The 19,323-nt window shown below is 52.1% G+C and overlaps 1 protein-coding gene across 1 annotated transcript in view; it reads right to left on the reverse strand.

The window, feature by feature from the left end:
• Positions 1 to 931: 931 nt before the first annotated feature.
• CFAP77 (cilia and flagella associated protein 77) overlaps positions 932 to 19,323 on the reverse strand; it is a 152,164-nt gene continuing 133,772 nt past the window's right edge. Inside the window, exon 6 of the mRNA XM_069579988.1 lies at positions 932 to 1,763. Within this exon, the coding sequence (XP_069436089.1) occupies positions 1,641 to 1,763 (123 nt within the window). The 3' untranslated portion in view covers positions 932 to 1,640. The remainder of the gene's footprint in view (positions 1,764 to 19,323) is intronic.

A 19,323-nucleotide genomic window follows, 5' to 3' on the forward strand; every position in this document is an offset into this window, starting at 1 on the left:
AGGCCTTTTGAATGGGAGACTTGTTCATATCTTTTTTTTTTTTTTTTTTTTTGTCCACACCACACAACTTACAGAATCTTTAGTTCCCTGACCAGGGATTGAACCTGGACCTGAGTCCTAACCGCTGGACTATCAGGGAATTCCCATAGGGGATATCTTACCCTTTTTTACTTTTTAAACTAATTCCTGATTTTATTTTCTTTTTGGCTGTGTCATGGGTCTCCTGGGGGTCTCCTGGGGTCCCCAACCAGGGATTGAACCTGGGCCCTGGCAGTAAAAGCCGGGAACACTAACCACGAGCCTACCAGGGAACTGCCTGAGGGGGTTGAGGGGACTTGGCGTTTGAGCTAAGATCTAAATGACAAGAAGGGGTGGGCAGGTGACAAGCTGTGGAGAAGGGATTGTGGGGAGAAGCAGGAACCTGATACAATTCTCCAGACAGATGATGGGGACCTGGAGATGAATCAGGATGTTTTTGGAAGTAACACTGACAGGCTTGTTGATGGATCGGGTGCAGGAGTGGAGGAAGCGGAGTCGTGACGGTTTTTGTCTTCAGCCTCTGGGTGGTCTCAAGTATGAGATGGGGGAAATGGAGGGCGAATCGAGTTTGGTGGGGAAAACAGAACCCAGAATTCTGTCCCGGCTGTGCTGGTTTGAGATGAATGGCTGACGCTTGAGTGGAGACGCCTGGCCCGGGGCGAGGGGCCTGGGGAGTCGCAGTTGGATAAACGAGCGTGGGATTCCAGGGAGAGATCCAGGTTGAAGGTCAGTGCTGGGACCCCTCAGACTAGTCAGGGGATTTTAAAGCTTGAGAGTTTGCCTGAGGTCTTATAGGCGCTGGTCGAGATGTTGTGGAGAAAGTCAGGGCCCTTAGAGAGCCTGAGGCTGATTCTCACACTGGTTTACCGGTTTTCAAATAAAGGCACAAGAGGAGGTTGACAAATAGCTCTTTTAATTTAAAGTAGATCGGTATCTAATTTGTGGGGAGAAACCAGAGGACCTGCAGAAAGATGGAGGTGCGAAGGGCCCCAGTCTGGGTGCTTTCAGCCCTGGAGGGCATTGTCTTTCAGGAGGTGGGAGGGGTGACCTTCCCAGGTCAGTGTTGGTGGAGGCGTCTTAGCCCTGAAGAGGTGAGGGCCCGCTCCAAGTAAGGAGCTTGGGCTCTTCCTGTCCTCAGGGGTCCCAGAGAGACAGTACTGCCATGGAGAGACATCAGGCATCCCCCAAAAGAAAACTTAAACCTCATGTTTGGAACACGAAATGAGGGCTTTCAAAGCATGATACTGTCACACTTTGTACAGCAAATACATGGGTTGTTTTTAATACTTGAGGACAGAGCCTTAGTCTGGAGCCTATAAAATCTGCCTTGAAACTCGAGTTTCTCTTATCAGGCTGGGGCTTGAGAAGCGAGGTAGAGTCCTGCTGGAAGAGGGGAGTCCCTAAGTGAGGGGTTGCTGGGGCTAAGGGGAGCGAGTATGGCTAACTCTAAAGGGGGGCTCTTGGTAAAAATAAGTCATCTAAGACCCGAATCCAAGGTCCTGGCTGAGGCAGAACCCACAGAACGATGGGGGAGTGTCTTGTGTGAGTTGGGGCAAGGCAGGCGAGTCCTTCAGAGAATTTTCTACTGCATCAGACAGGCTTTAAGGGTGGGTGTAGTTGCCCATCCTCAGGGTCCCCTGGCGCACGGCACACTCTTCCCGGTGGGCTTTGAAGGCTCTCTGGCGATCGGCCTCAGTGGGGAAGGTCGCGAGATGGGGGCCCACCTGTGGACAGAGGGAGAGCCGGTCAGCGGGCATGAGTGCTCCGGGGCTCCCCCGGGGACGCCCCATCCTTCCGTCTCTGATAATGAAAGTCACTGTCAGAGGGAACCAAGTGGAGGGGAAGTGCTGTCCTGGTGTTCCAGGGTGAAGTGGAGAGGACCCACCGTGGGACAGGGAGGGGTGTCAGAGCAGAGCTGCCCAGTGCCCGCATTTCTCCCTCTGTCTCGCTTGTTGCCAGGACGACATGCACTTGATAAATATCACCTGCCGATGATGGCGGTCACCAGGCAGTGGGACCTCTCAGTCAGCATCATCCTTCAAAGCTGATTCTCCACCATTAAAACCCAAAACGAACCGCTCTCTCCAAGGGGGGCCCGCCAGGCACAGTTGGGGCCCTGTCCGTCACTGTAAGACCATCTGACCTCCACCTGCATCCCCGCGGCTGACAGTTGGGCCAGAACCAGGGCCAGACCCGAGGTGTGGGGGCCTCTGCCGTTAAATTGTTGTGCAGCCAGTCTTTGGGCCAGTCTTTCCCTCTCGAGAAGTGGTGACCTGTCCCCTAGGTCTGCTGCAGCACCTCCAAATATATGAGAATCCCCCTCAAATGACACTTCTCTTCTAACAGAGGCACGGGGTGGAAAGGGTTCTTTCAGGCTTGGTTGTTTCAAGGTGTGCATGGTTCATTCATTCATTCAGGCCACACATGTTAACCACTGAGCACAGCTCTGTGCCAGGCACTGGCTCCCACAGTGAAGGAGGGGGACTCACTCTTCCTGGGCGGGGAAACGGTATGGGTGATGGCCACACAGCTGTTTCATGAGAGTCCGTGGAGTGCTTGGGGGCTGCGAAGAGCACAGAGAGATGGACTTGACCCTCCCCAGAGTCAGGGCCTCTCTGGGGAACACAGGGGGCTTATAGGAGGAACTGGGGGTTCCATGCTAAGGGGGCTGCCTGTGTGCTGGCCTTGGGGCCCCCCACAGCTCAGGGTCATGAGGGGACGTGGTGGTCCAGACGAAGGGTCCGCTGGAGCTGCTGAAGGCTCTGCCGTGACTTCAGGATAAGATGGGATCCACATGGCCAGCACGGCCACAGGCTCTCGTCAAGAGCCAGGCCAAGGGACCCCTCCCTGCAGGGGTTAGCTAAGACCACAGAGCTGCAGGCAGCCTTCCAGTGATAAAAGGTGAGAGAAAAGAGAAACGGAGAGAGGATGAAGAATTAAAAGGAAACAGAGGGAAGGCGGGCCTTCCCAGGTGGCTCCAGTGGTAAAGAACCCACCCGCCTATGCAGGAGACGTAAGAGACACCCGTTTTATCCCTGGGTCGGGAAGATCCCGTGGAGGAGGGCAGGGCAACCCACGCCAGTATTCTTGCCAGAGAATCCCATGGACAGAGGAGTCTGGTGGGGTTGCAAAATGCTGGACACGACTGGAGCAACTTAGCACGCACAGACACAGAGGGGAGGCGGGGAGGGACTTGCAGGGAACGTCTCTGTCCTTCGTGTCCCACACCCTGGTCCCCGGCAGGACTCACCGTGGCCTGGGGACCCACAGCCCCGGGGGGATGTCATGGCTCACCAGAGCTCGACCTCCTTGCAGACTCTGTCAGCCCCCCAGTCTCGGTCACAGGCTAGGGTGGGACACTTCAGGTCCAGGGAGACAGTGAGTCAGAGTGCATGCAGGGCCCAATGGCATCTGACTCCACTGTGTTCATTTTACAGGTGAGGAAACTGAGGCCCAGAGCAAAGTTGGTCCAGGGCCGGCCCCAAAGGAAATCAGGGACAGAGAAGCTCTGCCTTCGCACCCCCTCCCCCGACCCATGAACCCCTGGGTCCTAGCTTCTGGATTCCTTCTAGAATATTCTGCTATGGCTGCCACTCTGGCTGCGTCCAAACGGCACTGCAAAAACTTATTAGAAGCTGCTAAAAAAAAAAAAAGTCAAATGGTGATGAGTAGATTGAGTTAGCTATTCCAGGACATAAATCTGCATCCCTCATTCTCTGGGGGATGTGGGCCCTCTGGAGTCTCTGCAGAAAGCCATGACCCGCTCCTCTGGGAAAATATGTGCCCACGAGTCCTCAGGAACAAATAGTGCAGGAGAGTCATGGACACGCTTCCCCAGTCCCTCTGTGGACACTCGTGGTGGCATTTCCGGGAGCCGTCCCAGCTCCAGCCTCAGGCCTCCCGTTTCTGGGCCGTGCATCAGGGTTGTTCCCGGGCAGGGCCCAAGCCCAGGCCCAAAGCTCTGAGTCCCCCTGGGCGGGCCCTTCCCACCGTCACCGAAGGCCACTCAGGCCTAGGCTCAAGGCCTGGGGGTCAACTGATTTCCAGCAGCCACAGTCTTTCATACTTTTGGCTATACAATAGGTCTTTGTTGGTTATCCATCTTAAATATAGCAGTGTCTACATGACACTCCACAGTGCTGTTCTCAGCTCGGTCTCCAGTTTCAGGACACTTATCAAATGGCCTCACGGAAGGTATTGAGAAGAGAGAAGTTCCAATACTTCATGCAGGACAGAAGTAGCCGTAAACAAAAGGCCTTTTCCAGGGTCCATCCTGCATCCCCTCTGGCACGGGACAGGGGCTTGTAAACAGTGACATGTGTCTCCTGACACCCGTGCTTCCCAGAAGGCAGCTAGAGACACTCAGTAAGACCTCCTGGGCAGCCCGGCCGATGGAGAGGTCGGGCTGGCTTCCGTGGCCATCTGTGGCATCCAGAGCGGCAATAGTCCTGAGCCGGGGGCCAGCCGCCAGCCGTTCCTCACTGGAAGCACAGCTCTAAAGGACCATGCACCCCTCTGGCTCTCGTAAGGGACTGAATGGTGACCTCCCGGCCAAAGGCACATCCACGTTCTAACCCGGGGACCTGTGACTATGATCACTATTTGTGAAAGGGGGCTTTGTAGATATGATTACAGATCTTGAGATGAGAATTATCCCGAGTATTCAGGTGGGCTCTGAATCCAGTGACAGGCATCCTTGTAAGAGACAGAAGTCACAGGGAGAGGGGACGGCCATGTGAAGACAGAGCCGTAGGCTGGAGTGATGAGGCCAGAACTCGGGAACGCCAAGAGCTGCCAGTGACTGCTGGGGCGTGATGCTGATGGTGAGTGGTGCTGGTGGTGGGTGGTGAGTGGTATTGATGGTGGGTGATGTTGATGGTGGGTGGTGAGTGGTATTAATGGTGGGTGGTGCTGATGGTGGGGGGTACTGGTGGTGGGTGGTGCTGATGGTGAGGGGTACTGATGCTGGGTGGTGCTGATGGTGGGTGGTGCTGATGGTAGGTGGTGAGTGGTATTGATGGTGGGTGGTGTTGATGGTGAGTGGTGTTGATGGTGGGTGGTGCTGATGGTGGGTGGTGCTGATGGTGGGTGGTTCTGATGGTGGGTGCTGAGTGGTACTGATGGTGAGTGGTGCTGATGGTGGGTGGTGAGTGGTATTGATGGTGGGTGGTACTGATGGTGAGTGGTATTGATGGTGGGTGGTGCTGACAGTGGGTGATGTGGTTGTGTGCCGTGCTAGTGGCAGGAGGCTTGGAACGCTGGTCTCCTGAGTAGATGTCAGGGGGACCCAGGTCCTAGGTGCTGCTCAGCTTAGAGGTAACCAGGTTAACATTAGCACACAAACAAAAGAGAAGCCCAGGGGAAGCTCTCTTTTTCCTTCCTTGGAAACTTTATCAGGGAAGAAACATTCACTCATCCACCCATCTAAAAAGTATTTATTGCGCACCTATGTGCCAAGGACGTGCTCTGGTGTTCCTGCTGCCACGTGGCCCTGGTTTTCTACAGGGGCGTCTGGGGCACAAGAGGTTCGCCCCAGTGACTGACAACACACTCTGACACCTACTGTGTTCTCAGCAGCAGTGGGCTGACATGTGGGAGGCAGGCATTTAGTATGTGGTCCCTGCTGTTGAAGGATTCCCATTCCTGCTGGACTTTCTTCTCGGAGTTAAGTCACTCATGGGAGGGATGACTTCAGTCTTCCATGGGAGGGACCCAGGGGGGCACAGGTGAGAGTCCAGCCCTAGAACCCTGTAAGGTGGGGTTTGCACCTGCCCTGTTCCCCAGTGACCTGCAGTGCCTGGCATGGGGCCTGGCATTCAGGACATGTTGAAACAAAGTTGAAAAGACCGAACAAATGAGTGGATGAGTGAAGGAAGGAAGTGGGCGAAACTCACCGGGCTTCAGATGGTCAGGGAGGGCTTCTCAGGCCAGGTGGGACTTGATTACGGCCTGGGAGGATTGGGATGAGAGGGTGGGCCGGGGAACACAGCAGGGGAAATGGTGCCAGCAGAGGGGGAAAGTGACAATCAAAGCAGATGCTTAGTGGCTGGGGCTGGGGACTCTCCAGAGAGCTCACTCGAGCAGAAGCTTACTCCCCCGCCCTCATGGGACTGTTCTTTAGAAAGAGAAGTGAAAGTCACTCAGTTGTACCCAACACTTTGTGACCCCATGGACTGTAACCCACCAGGCTTCTCTGTCCATGGAATTTTCTAGGCAAGAATGCTGGAGTGGGTTGCCATTCCCCTTTTCAGGGGATCTCCCCGACCCAGGGATCGAACCCAGGTCTCCTGCATTGCAGGCAGATTCTTTACTGTCTGAACCACCAGGGGAATCCATGAGACAGAAGGAGAAGAGAAGGGGCCTGTTCTGTACCCATGAAGTCCCCAGCTCCTGAAGCAGAATACGGAAGTCCACGGAGAGGGGCGTTTCGGCTTTCAGAACACCAAGAGGCAAGTGCCCCTCCACAGAATGTGCCCTGGAGACCAGCGACTAGGACCTTGGGCCCATGGCTGTTTCGGTAACAGACCTGCTGTTTGCCAGGCCCGGTGCTCTTATTTAACACAAGCCTCAGAGCATCCACTGTTGTCTCCATCTTACAGATGGGGAGCCAGGGGCCCCAGAAGGTTAGGTCACTCGCCCCAGGTCTCACAGAACCCCAGAGCCGTGGGGTCATCCCGGCCCCAGATCCTCACCGAGAAACTCCACTCTCTTAACAAATGCCCAGGAAATGAGTCAAGGGAAAGGCCCTGCTAGAAACCAGGCGGCTCCCGCCCGGCTGCACGCTCTCTCCTCTGAAAATAGCAGCTCCGCCAGAGATGAGGGTCCTAATCACAAGTCAGGCCTCAAGCATGTGTGGTCACGACCCTGCAGACCCCTGGAGTCAAAGGATGAAGAGCCATGGAGCAAAGAATTCCTTCGGAGATGCTTCTAAATTAAGCCATCTGCAGTCTGTCTCCGCCTGGAGCTAAGAAACTGTAATGGCTTTGGCAGGAGACAGCTCTGCTGAATGGAGCTGAGTCGCTCTCAGGTCAATGCAGGTAAATAAGAGGCGAGTGCCACTGGCCTGCCAGCAGCCCTGGGAGCAGGATGGGCAGGTTGGCGAAGGTGCTGGTCCTGTTTGAATGGGGAGCATCTCAATACATTGCTCAAATAAGGACCAGGTGCCTGCACTACACAGGACATCCTGGGGACGTGCTGGTGAATAAGGCCGACCCACACGGACCCTGCGAGATGGCACAAGAGGCGGCTGCTAAACGCACTGTACATGTCATCATTTAATGGCAATTAGTAGCGCTGTGGACTGGGGAATTCTAAGTCCATCTAGGGGCAGGAAGGTCTTTCTAGAGAGGATGAGGGAACTATCCAGGAGAAAAGGAAGGCAAAGATGTTCTAGACGAGAGGGACCAGCCCAAACCCTGAGCAAACGTGGCCAAATGGGAGAGAATGAAAGCCAGTGAGTGTGGCTGGGGGACACAGAGACGAGGCCGGGGAGGTGAGCAATTATCACTATCAATCCTTAAAAAAAAGATTTGTTAGGGACCGCAATCCCCTGCCTGGATGATACCCTTTGCCTCTCTGCAACCAGATTGGAATAAAAGATTCCCAGAAACCTAGGGTTGGAAGAGACCTCAGAGATCAGTATCTCCAACTCTCCCATTATACAGATGAAAAAGCCAAGGCGCAGAGATGGGAAGTGATTCTCTCAGGGTCTCCGTGGTCCTGGGCAGAGCTGACACCAGGAGCCACTCCATCACCATTTCCTGAGGTCCCTGCCCCTGTCACTGTGGTCCCCATTCTGCCCCAGGGGATCTGGATTCCTGGATCCCATTTCCCAATTCATGTGAAAGCCTCTGTGCTTTTCTCGTCTGCTTTGCATCCGATTGATATCTTTAATTGTGCCTTTGACGTTCATTAATTTTGCTCTTGACTTTGTGGTTTCCTTCTTTGAAGTCTCTCTGTTGTTCTGTTTCCAGCATCTAGAGTTGTCTGCTTAGCTGTAATTGCCTTTTAATCTTTCTTTTTTCCCCTAATATTAACATTTATATAACATAGCATTGGCAACTATGTTTCCCGCTAAATTTTCTTTTATCTCATCTCACAAGTTTTGAGAATATTTATTTTTGTTTGATTCTCTTTTCATCTAATCTCCATCAAATTTCGTTTGGATTTCTTCTTTTGTCCTGAGGTTATTTATAAATAGGGTTTTACATTTCCAGGCAATTTTGTTAGTTACGTCTGTGACTGATTTTCTAATTTAATTTCTTTGGTGCCAAAGTGATCTGTGTGAATCAGATAGATTCTTTGGTGTTTGTTGAGTTCTTATGCTTGTGTGAAAAGTCTGATCCACTTTGGATGGAAAGTCACTGTGTGGAATAAACTGGTGCCATTATAGAGAAGATGCCCACGTGACCTGGGTTAGGGGATAAGGTGTGACCATTGCCCCTTCATCTGCATGCTCATTATTTCTCTTATTGAATAGTTACTGAGTACCCACTGTGTGCCAGGTGCTAGGAGTCAGGGAGAATTCAGATAGCCTCTGCTATCACGGAGCCAGGAAACTAGCAATAAAAATAGTCACCCAACTGCTTATTTGCTTATAGTCATGCTATTAAAAGAAGTATAGTGACTTCCCTGGTGGTCCAGTGGCTAAGACTCCATGCTCGCAGTGAAGGGGGCCCAGGTTCTATCCCTGATCGGGGAACTAGATCTCACATGCTGTAACTCAGATGCAACTAAGAAAGAAAGGAACATAATATGATGCCATTTACATGAAAAATTTTAAACCTACAAAATGATCCCCTGTGCTGTTCAAGCCTGTGCATGAATCTAGTTAAATAGAAAGAAATTGGGGGAAAGAATATGCCCAGAAGTCCTGCCTGGCCTCCCCTGTGGGAGAGAGATGGGAGGACAGGGAAGCAGAGAGAGCTCCGGTTTTATCTGTTCCCTTTTTGTCGTCTTAAGATGAAAACACTAGGGATGATTTTCAAACGGCATTTTGGAGAAGGAACTTAGGGCCAGAAGTTTCTCCCTCCACACACCCACAGTTTAGAGACTTATTTGTTGGTGATTTGTGTTGGATTCCATTTGAATCCTGAGTCTGGTCTCCAGGGTCATTACCAGTGGTGTGTGACTTTGGCCTGAGCTCCCAGTGGGAGGGGGCTAATCCTTGGGAATGATCTAGAGATTTTGATCACCACTGTTGAGTTCAAAAACTGAGCAGCTTTCCCACAATCCCTCTCACCCTGACACATCCTCCTAAAAGGGGCAGGGGGGCCCAGACTGCTTTCCCAAACCCCTCTCATGAGCCACACAATGATTCCCCAACTGGACACTAAAATCTCCAGTGCCCAGTCTGGGGGCCAAGAAGTCCGGGTAGAATCTGAGAAAAAATAGCTGAGTTAACAACAACAGAAAAAAAAATCTCCCCAAGAACTAAAAAAAAAAAAAAAAAAGACAGCTATAGAGATTTTAGTTTAGTTTTTTTTTTTGTTTTTTTTTTTAAGTGACAGCCGCTCAGGTGACTGGGAGAGAGATTTCACTTTAAAAGATTGAGAGGCTGTCTCCTCTAATGAGAGGTACTTGAAAATTATGGATCAGTCCCAGGTCAGTAATTTCTGTCAAGCTCGGGCAGCTGGAGGTCAGAGGCCCCGTAGAACACAAATCCATGTAGGATGTCGCTGGTGGAAGCGGTGGGTCCTGGACTCTGATGGAGCAGGTCTGCAGTGTGAGTAATTAACAAAGGCGGAAGTCTCTCCTGAGACATCTGGTCCCCTAAATTGTTATTCTACTACAGCTCTAATTTCTCTGTGGTCCAAAAATAGATGGAGCAAGGACACAGGGCCTGACCCGCTCTGCTGACACATGCTGTGTTTTCAGAGAACAGCCAAACCTGGGCTTAGAAAACAAACTTCCTGCCTGCCTGCAACATCTAACGTGGGACCGTGGGGAACCGTGTCAGGTGAAGGGGGAGGGGGCAAGGAGTCGGGACAGGGCATCTTCACTGACAATGGAGGAGACTGATTCTCAGGATGGTTAAGACACTGGCTCAAGGAGACCCAGCTTCTACGTGGCAAAGCTGGACCCGGGAACCAGGTTTCTGCTCCACAGACTGTGAAGTTCTTGAGACTCACTGGGGCAGAAGGAAAGACAGTCACGCACTTGTCTTTGAGCAGGAGAACCGATTTGCTATTTCCAGAAGCCAAACAAAATCTCTAGATCATTCCCAAGGATTAGCTAAGGCTAGTCGGCAGCAGTTGAGATCAAAATTGAACAGTGAATCTGTTTGCCAGATGCTGGTAGATAAATCATAGGGCAACCCCAAGGCAGGGTGTTTGAATTTTCTGAAAAACTCTGGGTTGGTGCCCATCTCTGCTCCTTCCATGTCTAAGTTTAATAGGCTCCAGGTAAGTGAAGCTCCAATACTTATAGCCACCTGATCCGAAGAGTCGACTCATTGGGAAAGACCATGATGCTGGGAAAGATTGAAGGCAAAAAGAGAAGGGGGCGGCAGAAATGGTTAGATAGCGTCACCAACTCACTGGACATGAATTTGAGCAAATTCCAGGAGAAGATCCCCTGGAGGGGGGCATGGCAACCCACTCCAGTATTCTTTCTTGGAGAATCCCATGGACAGAGGAGCCTGGCGGGCTACAGTCCAGGGTCACAGTCAGACACGACTGAGTGCCTGAACAACAACAACAACAAAAGTGGAGTCACAGTATCTCACCGGGGAGGCTGAGGACACCCCGGGCACCCCCTCATCTGAGGCCGTTTCTTGGGGCCCCATTATCCCCCTGTTCAGGGCTCCAAAGACAGAATCTGGGCGATGAGCACTCATCCGACTCCAGTGGGCTGCTTTCCCCCAGTTTTTAAAATAGCTTTATTGAGGTATAAGGGCTTTCCTGGAGGCTCAGCAGTAAAGAAGCCGCCTGCAACACAGCAGATGCAGACACAGCTTCGATCCCTGGATTGGGAAGATCCCCCTGGAGAAGGAATGGCAACCCACTCCAGTATTCTTGCTTGGGAAATCCCATGGACAGAGGACCCCATGGGCTACAGTCCATGGGGTGGCAAAAAGCTGGACATAACTTAGTGATTGAACAACAATAACAATTGAGATATAATGCATACACCGTAAAATTCACTCCAAGTATATAAATCTTTGCTGTTCACCTGAAACTAACATGACCTTGCAAATCAACTATACTCAAATATAAAGTAAAAATTAATTTAAAATTTTTTAAAGAAAAAAATAATGTTTTCTCCCAAAGAAGTGTATACATCAATGATTTTTAGTATATTCATAGGGCTATGCAACCACCAGCACAATGTAAGTTTAGAATATTTTCATAATTCTGGAAAGAAACCTTGGGCCCCTAGGAATTGCACACCACTTTTCCCTCCCTCCAGCCCCTGCAACAACAAATCTCCTCTTTGTCTCTAGGCATTTGCCCATTCTGGACATTCCCTGATGACCAAGTCATACAGTACATGGTCTTTGGTGATCAGCTTCTCTCATTCAGCTAACATCCTCAAGCTTCCCCTATGCGGTAGCGTGGCAGTTTATTCAAATGGCCCCTCTAAGGCAGTGATGGCAAGTAGGCAGCGCTCCCCATCATGATGTGGCCACATTCGGTCATAACATATTCTCAGGCTAAATAGAGGCTCCTGAAAAAGTGTGCTGTGATTGATTAGCAAGGTCTGCCACGGGCACGGGAGGGAGAGTGCGCCATGGATTTGCTCTAAGAGATCAAAACAGGGTCTCCCATGGTGACAAGGAGGCAGCACAAAGACTCAGAGCCCCGGGAGAAGACAGCCCTGTGTTCACCTGCCCTGAACTGTCTCTCTCCCTCTCGGGGCGACCTTGGGGCACCCTCACCCGGGATGGCCAGTGGGTAGGGCAGCAGGAGGGGAGAACACGGAGAACGGAAGAGAGGAGACAGAGGGACCAGCAGGAGGCTGGCGAAGGAGCCAGCAGGGACTCCCCAGAGTCTTGTTATTTACAGAGTGGGCCCCCCGCCCCGCCTTGGGCGTAGGTGCAGGAGACCAATAAGTACTAACACACGCTCCACAGTCATCCCACAGGGGATATCCCACAGGGGACAGCGATACGTGCCACTTAGAGATATTGCTTCTGCTTTTCAAAACCATTAAACCTTCATTTAGGATGCAGAGCAGAGGCCAGAATCGTGCTGGTCGTGGCTTTCCATGGGGCCTGTAAGTAGAGTAAGTTTCCAGTGATAAAGCCTTGAGTGTGGTTCTGAACTGTGCTCAGCGCCACATCTGCCCCAGCCTGCCCTTTTGTCCGGCACTCACGGGCTGGGCCAGCGCCCGCAGGCTCTGGGAGTCTGCCTGCCTCGGGGTGCCTCTGCAGAAGTTCCGTCCGGGAGGCCTGGAAGCCACCGAACCATCCGGTCATGTTGGCTCTGCTTCCTGCCTTCTCTTTGAAAGTCCCCAGGAGAAGGGTGTCAGGCCGGGAGCTGGTGTGTGGGGGCCAAATGCAACTCGGGCAGAGAAAGCCCCTTTTCCTCATCTCCACTGGAGCCCCCTACACACACACACACATGCACGCACACCCCAGGATGCAAATGATAACCGCAGAGCCATCACTTGTGAAGCTTGACAGAAAATAATGAGAAACACTAAATCTTTTATAAGGTCAACACTCGCCTTAGCCGAGCAGCTGTCAAACAAGAAAAGAATTTAGCGCCGGAGCCACGAAACTTCCATCGGCTCATTAAGCCCAACAGGGCCCGGGCCTGGCGTGGCGGAGGAGATGCGGGGCCTTTCCGTTTTGTGTCAGTAATTTGCGGCGGAGGAGGAAGAAGAAACAGCCCGCGCCAAAGGGGCCTGGGGGGTGGCTGGGGAATCGTTAGGACGCCGGGAGCGGCCCCGGCTCCTAATTGGAAGCATTGGGCATTATCAACGGAGGATTTGCCTCAGTTCCCTGACAGCTCGTGGGCCCAAAATGATCGCCCACTTGTCAGTGTAAAAGACCATTAAAAACAAACCATTTTGATTTAATTGGAGGCGGTGCACCGTGGGGCCAGGTGAGGCTGCTTGGTAGCCTGGCTCCCCCCAAGCTGCCGCCCCTCTCTCTCGGTGATGGGGCTGGGAGTGGGGGTGGGGTGGAGGTGGGGGCTGGAGGCGAGCGTTTTCCAGACTTTTCTTCACCTTTCAAAAACTGTCTGAGAAAGGACTGAATGGGAGACGGAAAGAGCTTCACAGTGGCGGCGAGGGCTGTTTTCAATGGGGTTGTCAGCATGCACCGTGACAAGCAGAGCTGCCAGGAAGTGGGGGGGTCTCCCCTTGCCTTTTCAGAGCTCAGATGATGGGCGTCTGCTTGGCACTCTTCTTCTGGGAGGTGGCCCAGAGGCGTCTGGCTGGAGTGGGGTCAGCCTGCGGGGGTGGAGGGCTATCCCAGCTGGACAGGTTCACCCACCCACCCCACTTAGACCTGTCAGGATGCGGATGGTCACGGTGGAGCTCTAACCTGCAGTGGACAGCGGAACTTCCTTTACTTTAAGTGACTTTTGTTTTAAACTCAAGCGAAGGAGGGAGTTAGGGGAGGAGGCGATGTGCTGATGGAGAACCTTTGTGAACAGGGCAGGCCCCAGAGACGCGGGTGCTCACCCTATGGAGGCCGTGGCGGTGAGGATGCCTGGTTGAGAACTGCTCATCGTCTCAGAAAGAGGAGGCCGCTGGCGGCAGATACTGACCTAAACTCCCAATGGGTCCTCCCATCAGCGCAGGGGCCTCCAAGCACACGGAGCATCTATCCGCTTGTAGCTTTCTGAGTCAGAGGGTAGACTCCCCGATGCCCGGGACTGCGCTTTCCATGTGGATACTCGGTATTGTGTGCACTGTGGGTACTTGATAAATATTAATTGGTGCCTGCCAGATCTCAGAGAGGGCTATATATTTGTGTATTAATCTCACCCCCCCTACCCCGGCCCCGCAAGCAGGGATCTCATTTGCTGCCTACTGCTTCCCTGCCAAGACAACATGAGCAGACCACACAGTGCTGGAGAGCATCTTCCCGAGGGCGAGGGGGGGGGGGTCGCGCCAGCCCATCTCTTCATAAACTTCTACTGTTCATCGTGATGAAGGATCAAGCTGGGAGGAGACACCAGATCCCTGGCGAGCACTGAATTCCAGAGCTTCCAATTTTGCTGCTGAGTTTAGGCAATGGGGATTCCTTAATTACTTTCTCTGGAAATTTACCTGACAGTGCTTTCCCAGGTAGCGGCAAGGTGGTTATCCAGGCGCATGGTTCCTCGGTTGACAGATTCTTTGATTTTGTGCTTGGTTGCAAATTAAGTCCTTTGCTGAGCTGTCCATGCAGTGCCCGTCAGCACTTTATCGCTTATTCATACTGGTTGTTGAACAACTCCTGTTGCCAGGGAAGCTGGGAACATACTCAGATGTGTGGTGTCCATGGCTCATCGGGGTGGGGTACAGGCTTGGTGTTGTCTTTCCCCTTTTTTCTTTTTAGAATAATAAGCTGGAAAAGTCTTCCAGTATCTTTTAAGAAGGAACAGACTCTGTGGTTGAGAAGGCTGATCCTGTTAAGTTACAAATAGGAATATTAGAGTTAAGGATTGTCAACTGGACAGCAAGGACATTGATGCCATATTCCAGACACTGTTCCTGGGAAATGTCAAAGGGCAGGGGACCTTACTTGACTGCTAGGGGTGCCCTGTGGACATTCAACAAATCCTGGCTGGATTATTGGATGGACAGAGGGATGGATGGATAGATGGATGGATGGTTGGATGGATGGATGGATGAATGAATGGGCAGATGGGTGGATGAATGGATGGTTGGATGGATGGATGGATAGATGGATGATTGGACTGATGGATGGATTGTTGGACTGATGGATGGATGGGTTAGGAGCCTGAGATAAGGCAACAGAGTCCTTAGACATGCCTCTGAGATTCAAATATCCTTAAAGATCCTCTCCATCTTCTTCAGCTAAACCTCTAAGGAGAAGGGGGTTTTTATTTTCTTCAATATTTGTACCCACAGTTTTGTTCAGAAATATGTAGAAAGGCAGTTCCAGTTGACAAATCCCCTGTGACGGTGGCCAAAGAAGAGAATGTAAGTTGAGTGGCAGGCATCATGGCATTCAGGTGACCCATGGTCCCTGCAACACAGGGTCTCACCTTCCAACATTCAGAACTCTGCCTGGAGGAACAGTCCAGAACCAGGACATCAGTGACAAAACAGTATCTTACTCCAGGTATTTGCAGGGCTGTTACTTAGAAGGGGAAGCAGGTGGCTCCAGAGGGTTCCAAAAGGAGAGACACGACCTGGAGGTGGAAGGAGGTAGAAGTGGGCAGAACGTCAAGTGGACCTGAAAAAGAAGCTGCTGTGGACTGAATTGGTTCCCTCTAAAATGCATGTGTGAAGCCCTGCCCCACAGGGTGATGGTATTTGGAGGTGGTTAAGTTTAGATGAGGTCATGAGGATGGGACCCCCATGATGAGATTAGTGCCCTTTTAGGAAGAGATGCTGGAGTGCTTGCTTTCCCACTCTTTGCTGTGTGAGGTCACAGTGAGAAGGTGGCTGTCCATAAGCCAAGAAGAGAGGCTCACCAGATCCTGTCCATGCTGGCACCTTGATTTCTAACTTCCAACCTCCAGAAATAAATATCCATTGCTTAAACCACCCAGCCTACGGTATTTTTGTAGTAGTGTTCCGAGCAGATTAAGACAGACCTCCGGGGACTTCTCTGGAGGTCCAGTGGTTAGGATTCATGCTTCTACTGCAGGGGGCACAGGTTTGATCTCTGGTCAGGGAACTAAGAACCTGCATACTGGGCAACATCACCAAAAAATAAAAAATAAAAGACAGACATTCATAAACCTTACGGCTAGTTAACTAACAACAGCCTGCCTCCAAGGGGACGTTCCTTTTGAACCCCTGGACTGCTTTATGTCAAACACATGAAAGGGCACTGCCTGGCTTGGTAAATATGCACTTTGAACACATCTGTGTAGGAGGAGATGATATTGACCCAGGGAGCTGGGGAGCTGCTTACTGAAAATGCAGGCTGGGCAGCTACCCCAGACCCACTGGATTGGGGGCCCTGCGGGGGGGCAGGGGGTGGACCTGGAATCTACATTTTAAACCTCTCAGAGGACTCCAGGCACAGCCAAGTTTGAGAACTGTTCTTCTAGAAGAGCAGATGGCAAAACCCTGTCCGGCCCAGAGATGCCACTGCTCCATGACCTTGCCCCAGCCAGGCCCTTGCCACATGCTTTACGTGCACAGTTGCATCTGATTCTGCTGTGATCCCCGCTTTACAGATGCAGAGGCAGGCTGGGTTCTGGAGCACCAGCGTAGTTTCCAAGCCCCATGGGTTCAGCCCTGTTACTGGGCTCTGTCTCTGCCTTGCACCGTTTGATACAACAAGCTTGAACCCCTGATCAATGGGCTCTTTCCTCTTTAGCCTTGGGGCCAAGCTGGAATTTAAAAAGTGCGCAGGGGGGCTGTCAAGGTCTAAAGGCAATCAGGGCAGTGGGAAGTTTTGTTTATATTGAGGGCTTCAGTCAGCCAGAGCAGGGCCAGCCATGACCCTCTGGACACCTATAAACACCTGAGTTCCTGACTACCCTTCACTTTCATTCCCAGGTCCTGCGTTTGGTCCTCACTCGTCCCTGACCCCAGTTGCAGGTCCTTAGTATTTATCAGCCCTTCCAGGGCCTGAGGCCTGGAGGTAGCAGGCCAGAGGGCTCAGCCACCATCCGCCACCTTTTAACAGCGGCCACTGAAGCCTCCAAGCTTCGATTTCCTCATCTCTGAGACACATGACTTATCCCTGTCACGTAGGGTTGCTGTGAGCATCCACACGACACAAGACCGTCCTTCAGAGCACGCAGGGGAGCCCCTCGGCAGCTCTTGGAATGTGCGAGCTGTTGCTGAGGGCTTTCTGCTGTCCTCTGGGAGCCCCATCTTCTTGGATGTCCTTTCCGCCATGCCTCCAGCCAGTGGACTTTGGTCAAACTACCCACATTGTCTGCACCGCGGAGACATCATCTCCCAGGACCCCTTTGAGCAGAGGAAGGGGAGGGGCAGAGAAAACATCGCTGTTGTGTCACTTCCTCCCCGACGCGTTGTGTGCTCTGATGTCCATGAACTTGGCACCTCCCAGGGTAACCAGGGAGGCTGTGTTTTTTGCTTGCGGCTCATGGATACGAGGACACCAGCCTCTGCATCCATCCTGCCTGACAAACTTCAGTTTGAATGAACCCCGAATTATCTGAGTAGGTGATTTGATCTACGACACCCTCCTGCTGGCCATATGCCAGGCGTCTAGGACCCCCGTTACGCCCGCAGCCTTGGTGCCAAGTGACAGAAGCTGACAAGTGGGGATGTGCAGAATTGAGGGATCCGTGGGAGATGGGGAAGGAGTCCTTCCAGAGGGGGCAGATGTTAACCTGAACGTGTTCTCAAACCCAGGGAGATTCTCTTTAGATCGCGGAGGATGGATTCTCTTACGGATGAGCTGGAAGAAGAAACCGGGGACCTGGAAAGTCTTATCAACTCCCAAAACTCAACATGAGATTCTAGCCATCTCCAGAGATTAGACGTATATACCTGATGTCAAAACAGGCTGGTCTTAGTCTATTTTCCAGCTGATTTTCAACACGAAATGGCAACCATCTTACGGAGAAACCTGAATGAACTTTTCGGCCAACCCAATATTTTGGCCACCCAGTGGGGGAGGGCGGAAGTGCCTCCTGGATTAAATTGCAAATTCCCGGGTGCTGGAAAGATTACAGGGGCAGCCAGGCTCGGGGGCGGGGGGATCCCCAGGTTTCAGGGCTGTTTCTGGTGTGCTGGCCAGCTCCCGCCTCCCCTACGACGCCTGCCACCTCCCTCCATGACCCGGGTGTGCCCAGACTTCGAGATTTCTCCAGCAGCACCAGAAATGTTGCCTCTGTCTCCTCTAGCCTGCCCCTGCCTCACCGTCCTCCCCTTTTCCACTTCTCCGCAGGCTCAGAGCTTCGGCTCACCGCGATTTGAGCAGCACTGTCACCTCGTGACCAGGTGCCTAAAAATTCTGCCTCTCTGAGGTGCCGGATTATGCAAAACCAATTAAGCCCCTGCCTTTATTGCTTCGGCGAGTCAGCCTTCCCGCATGCTGATCTGATTTATGATGGAGCAGGAGGTGGAATCTGAATTTAGGGAAGACATGTCAAGAGCATCAGGGCCTCTGAATCATTCTTCCCCTTGCCCCATCTCCCTGTGTGTGACATATTCCATCCCTGCTCTCAGTGCCCTACACGGCACCCTGAGATGATTCTTATTCCAACGCGACAGCGAGGCAGCGTTCTTAAAATACATCCCTGGTGCAGGGGCCTCGGGGAGGCCAGTCCACCTGGAGTCTGCCCTTCTTGGGTCAGCAAGGAGTGACTTCGGGTCTGGAGACGGTGCGGGCCCTCTGGAAAGAGGGCGGCTGCGGGGTGGACGGGCTGAGAGGCCGCCCTGGGGCTTTAACAGAGAGTTAACCTTCCAGCCTGCTATGATTTGTAAGAGAGCTTAAAGGTGGGAAAGAAAATCCTTTTCTTAGATTCAGCAGCTTCCACTAATCAGCTGCATCTCTGGGTGTCACTGCTTGGCTGACTGCTGAATTTTTTTTTTTTTTCCCTTCCTTGCTGTCTTCTGTTCTATTAGGGAGTCAGGGGCCCAGGAGACCCGAGGCAGGGTTAGTCTTCCACAAAGAGAGAAGTCTGATCCCAGCGTTCAGAGCACACGAGCTTGTAAATCAAACTGTTAGCTTAATAGCTTGGGCCATTATTCTAAAGCAGTGGGCCTGAAACCGAAAGCCAAATGAAAATATAGTCAATTTGTTCATACTTTAGTGATTGAATGACTATGTAATGTCGGCGGGGTATCGGGGCTGTAGCGGGCTTGGTGGGGGAGAGGCGGAGGGTTCAGGTTGGAGCGGAGACCCCTAGATGCTTGGGCAAATCCCCCTCTAGAGTGGATCTTGGCAATTATAACTCAGACGGGCATACAGGTCCAGACTCCACAAGTCAGCCACCTTCTTGGCTGGAGGAGAGTGCCGGCCTCTGACCTTCAGGCCTGATGGAAATCGCTTAGGGGAGACCAGGCTTCGCCGGCAACTCTGGGAGCGCTCCGAGAGCCGTGGAGAGGAATAGAGCTGAGAGGGGCTTGAGCAGAGGGACAGGCACCCCGGGAAGGACGTAGAGTCCCCGCCTTTTAAAAACACTTAAAAAATTATTTTATTATTCCCATTGCTATTTTATTTAT

This window comes from Ovis canadensis, chromosome 3 (assembly GCF_042477335.2).
Source record: "Ovis canadensis isolate MfBH-ARS-UI-01 breed Bighorn chromosome 3, ARS-UI_OviCan_v2, whole genome shotgun sequence".
Lineage (NCBI taxonomy): Eukaryota > Metazoa > Chordata > Mammalia > Artiodactyla > Bovidae > Ovis > Ovis canadensis.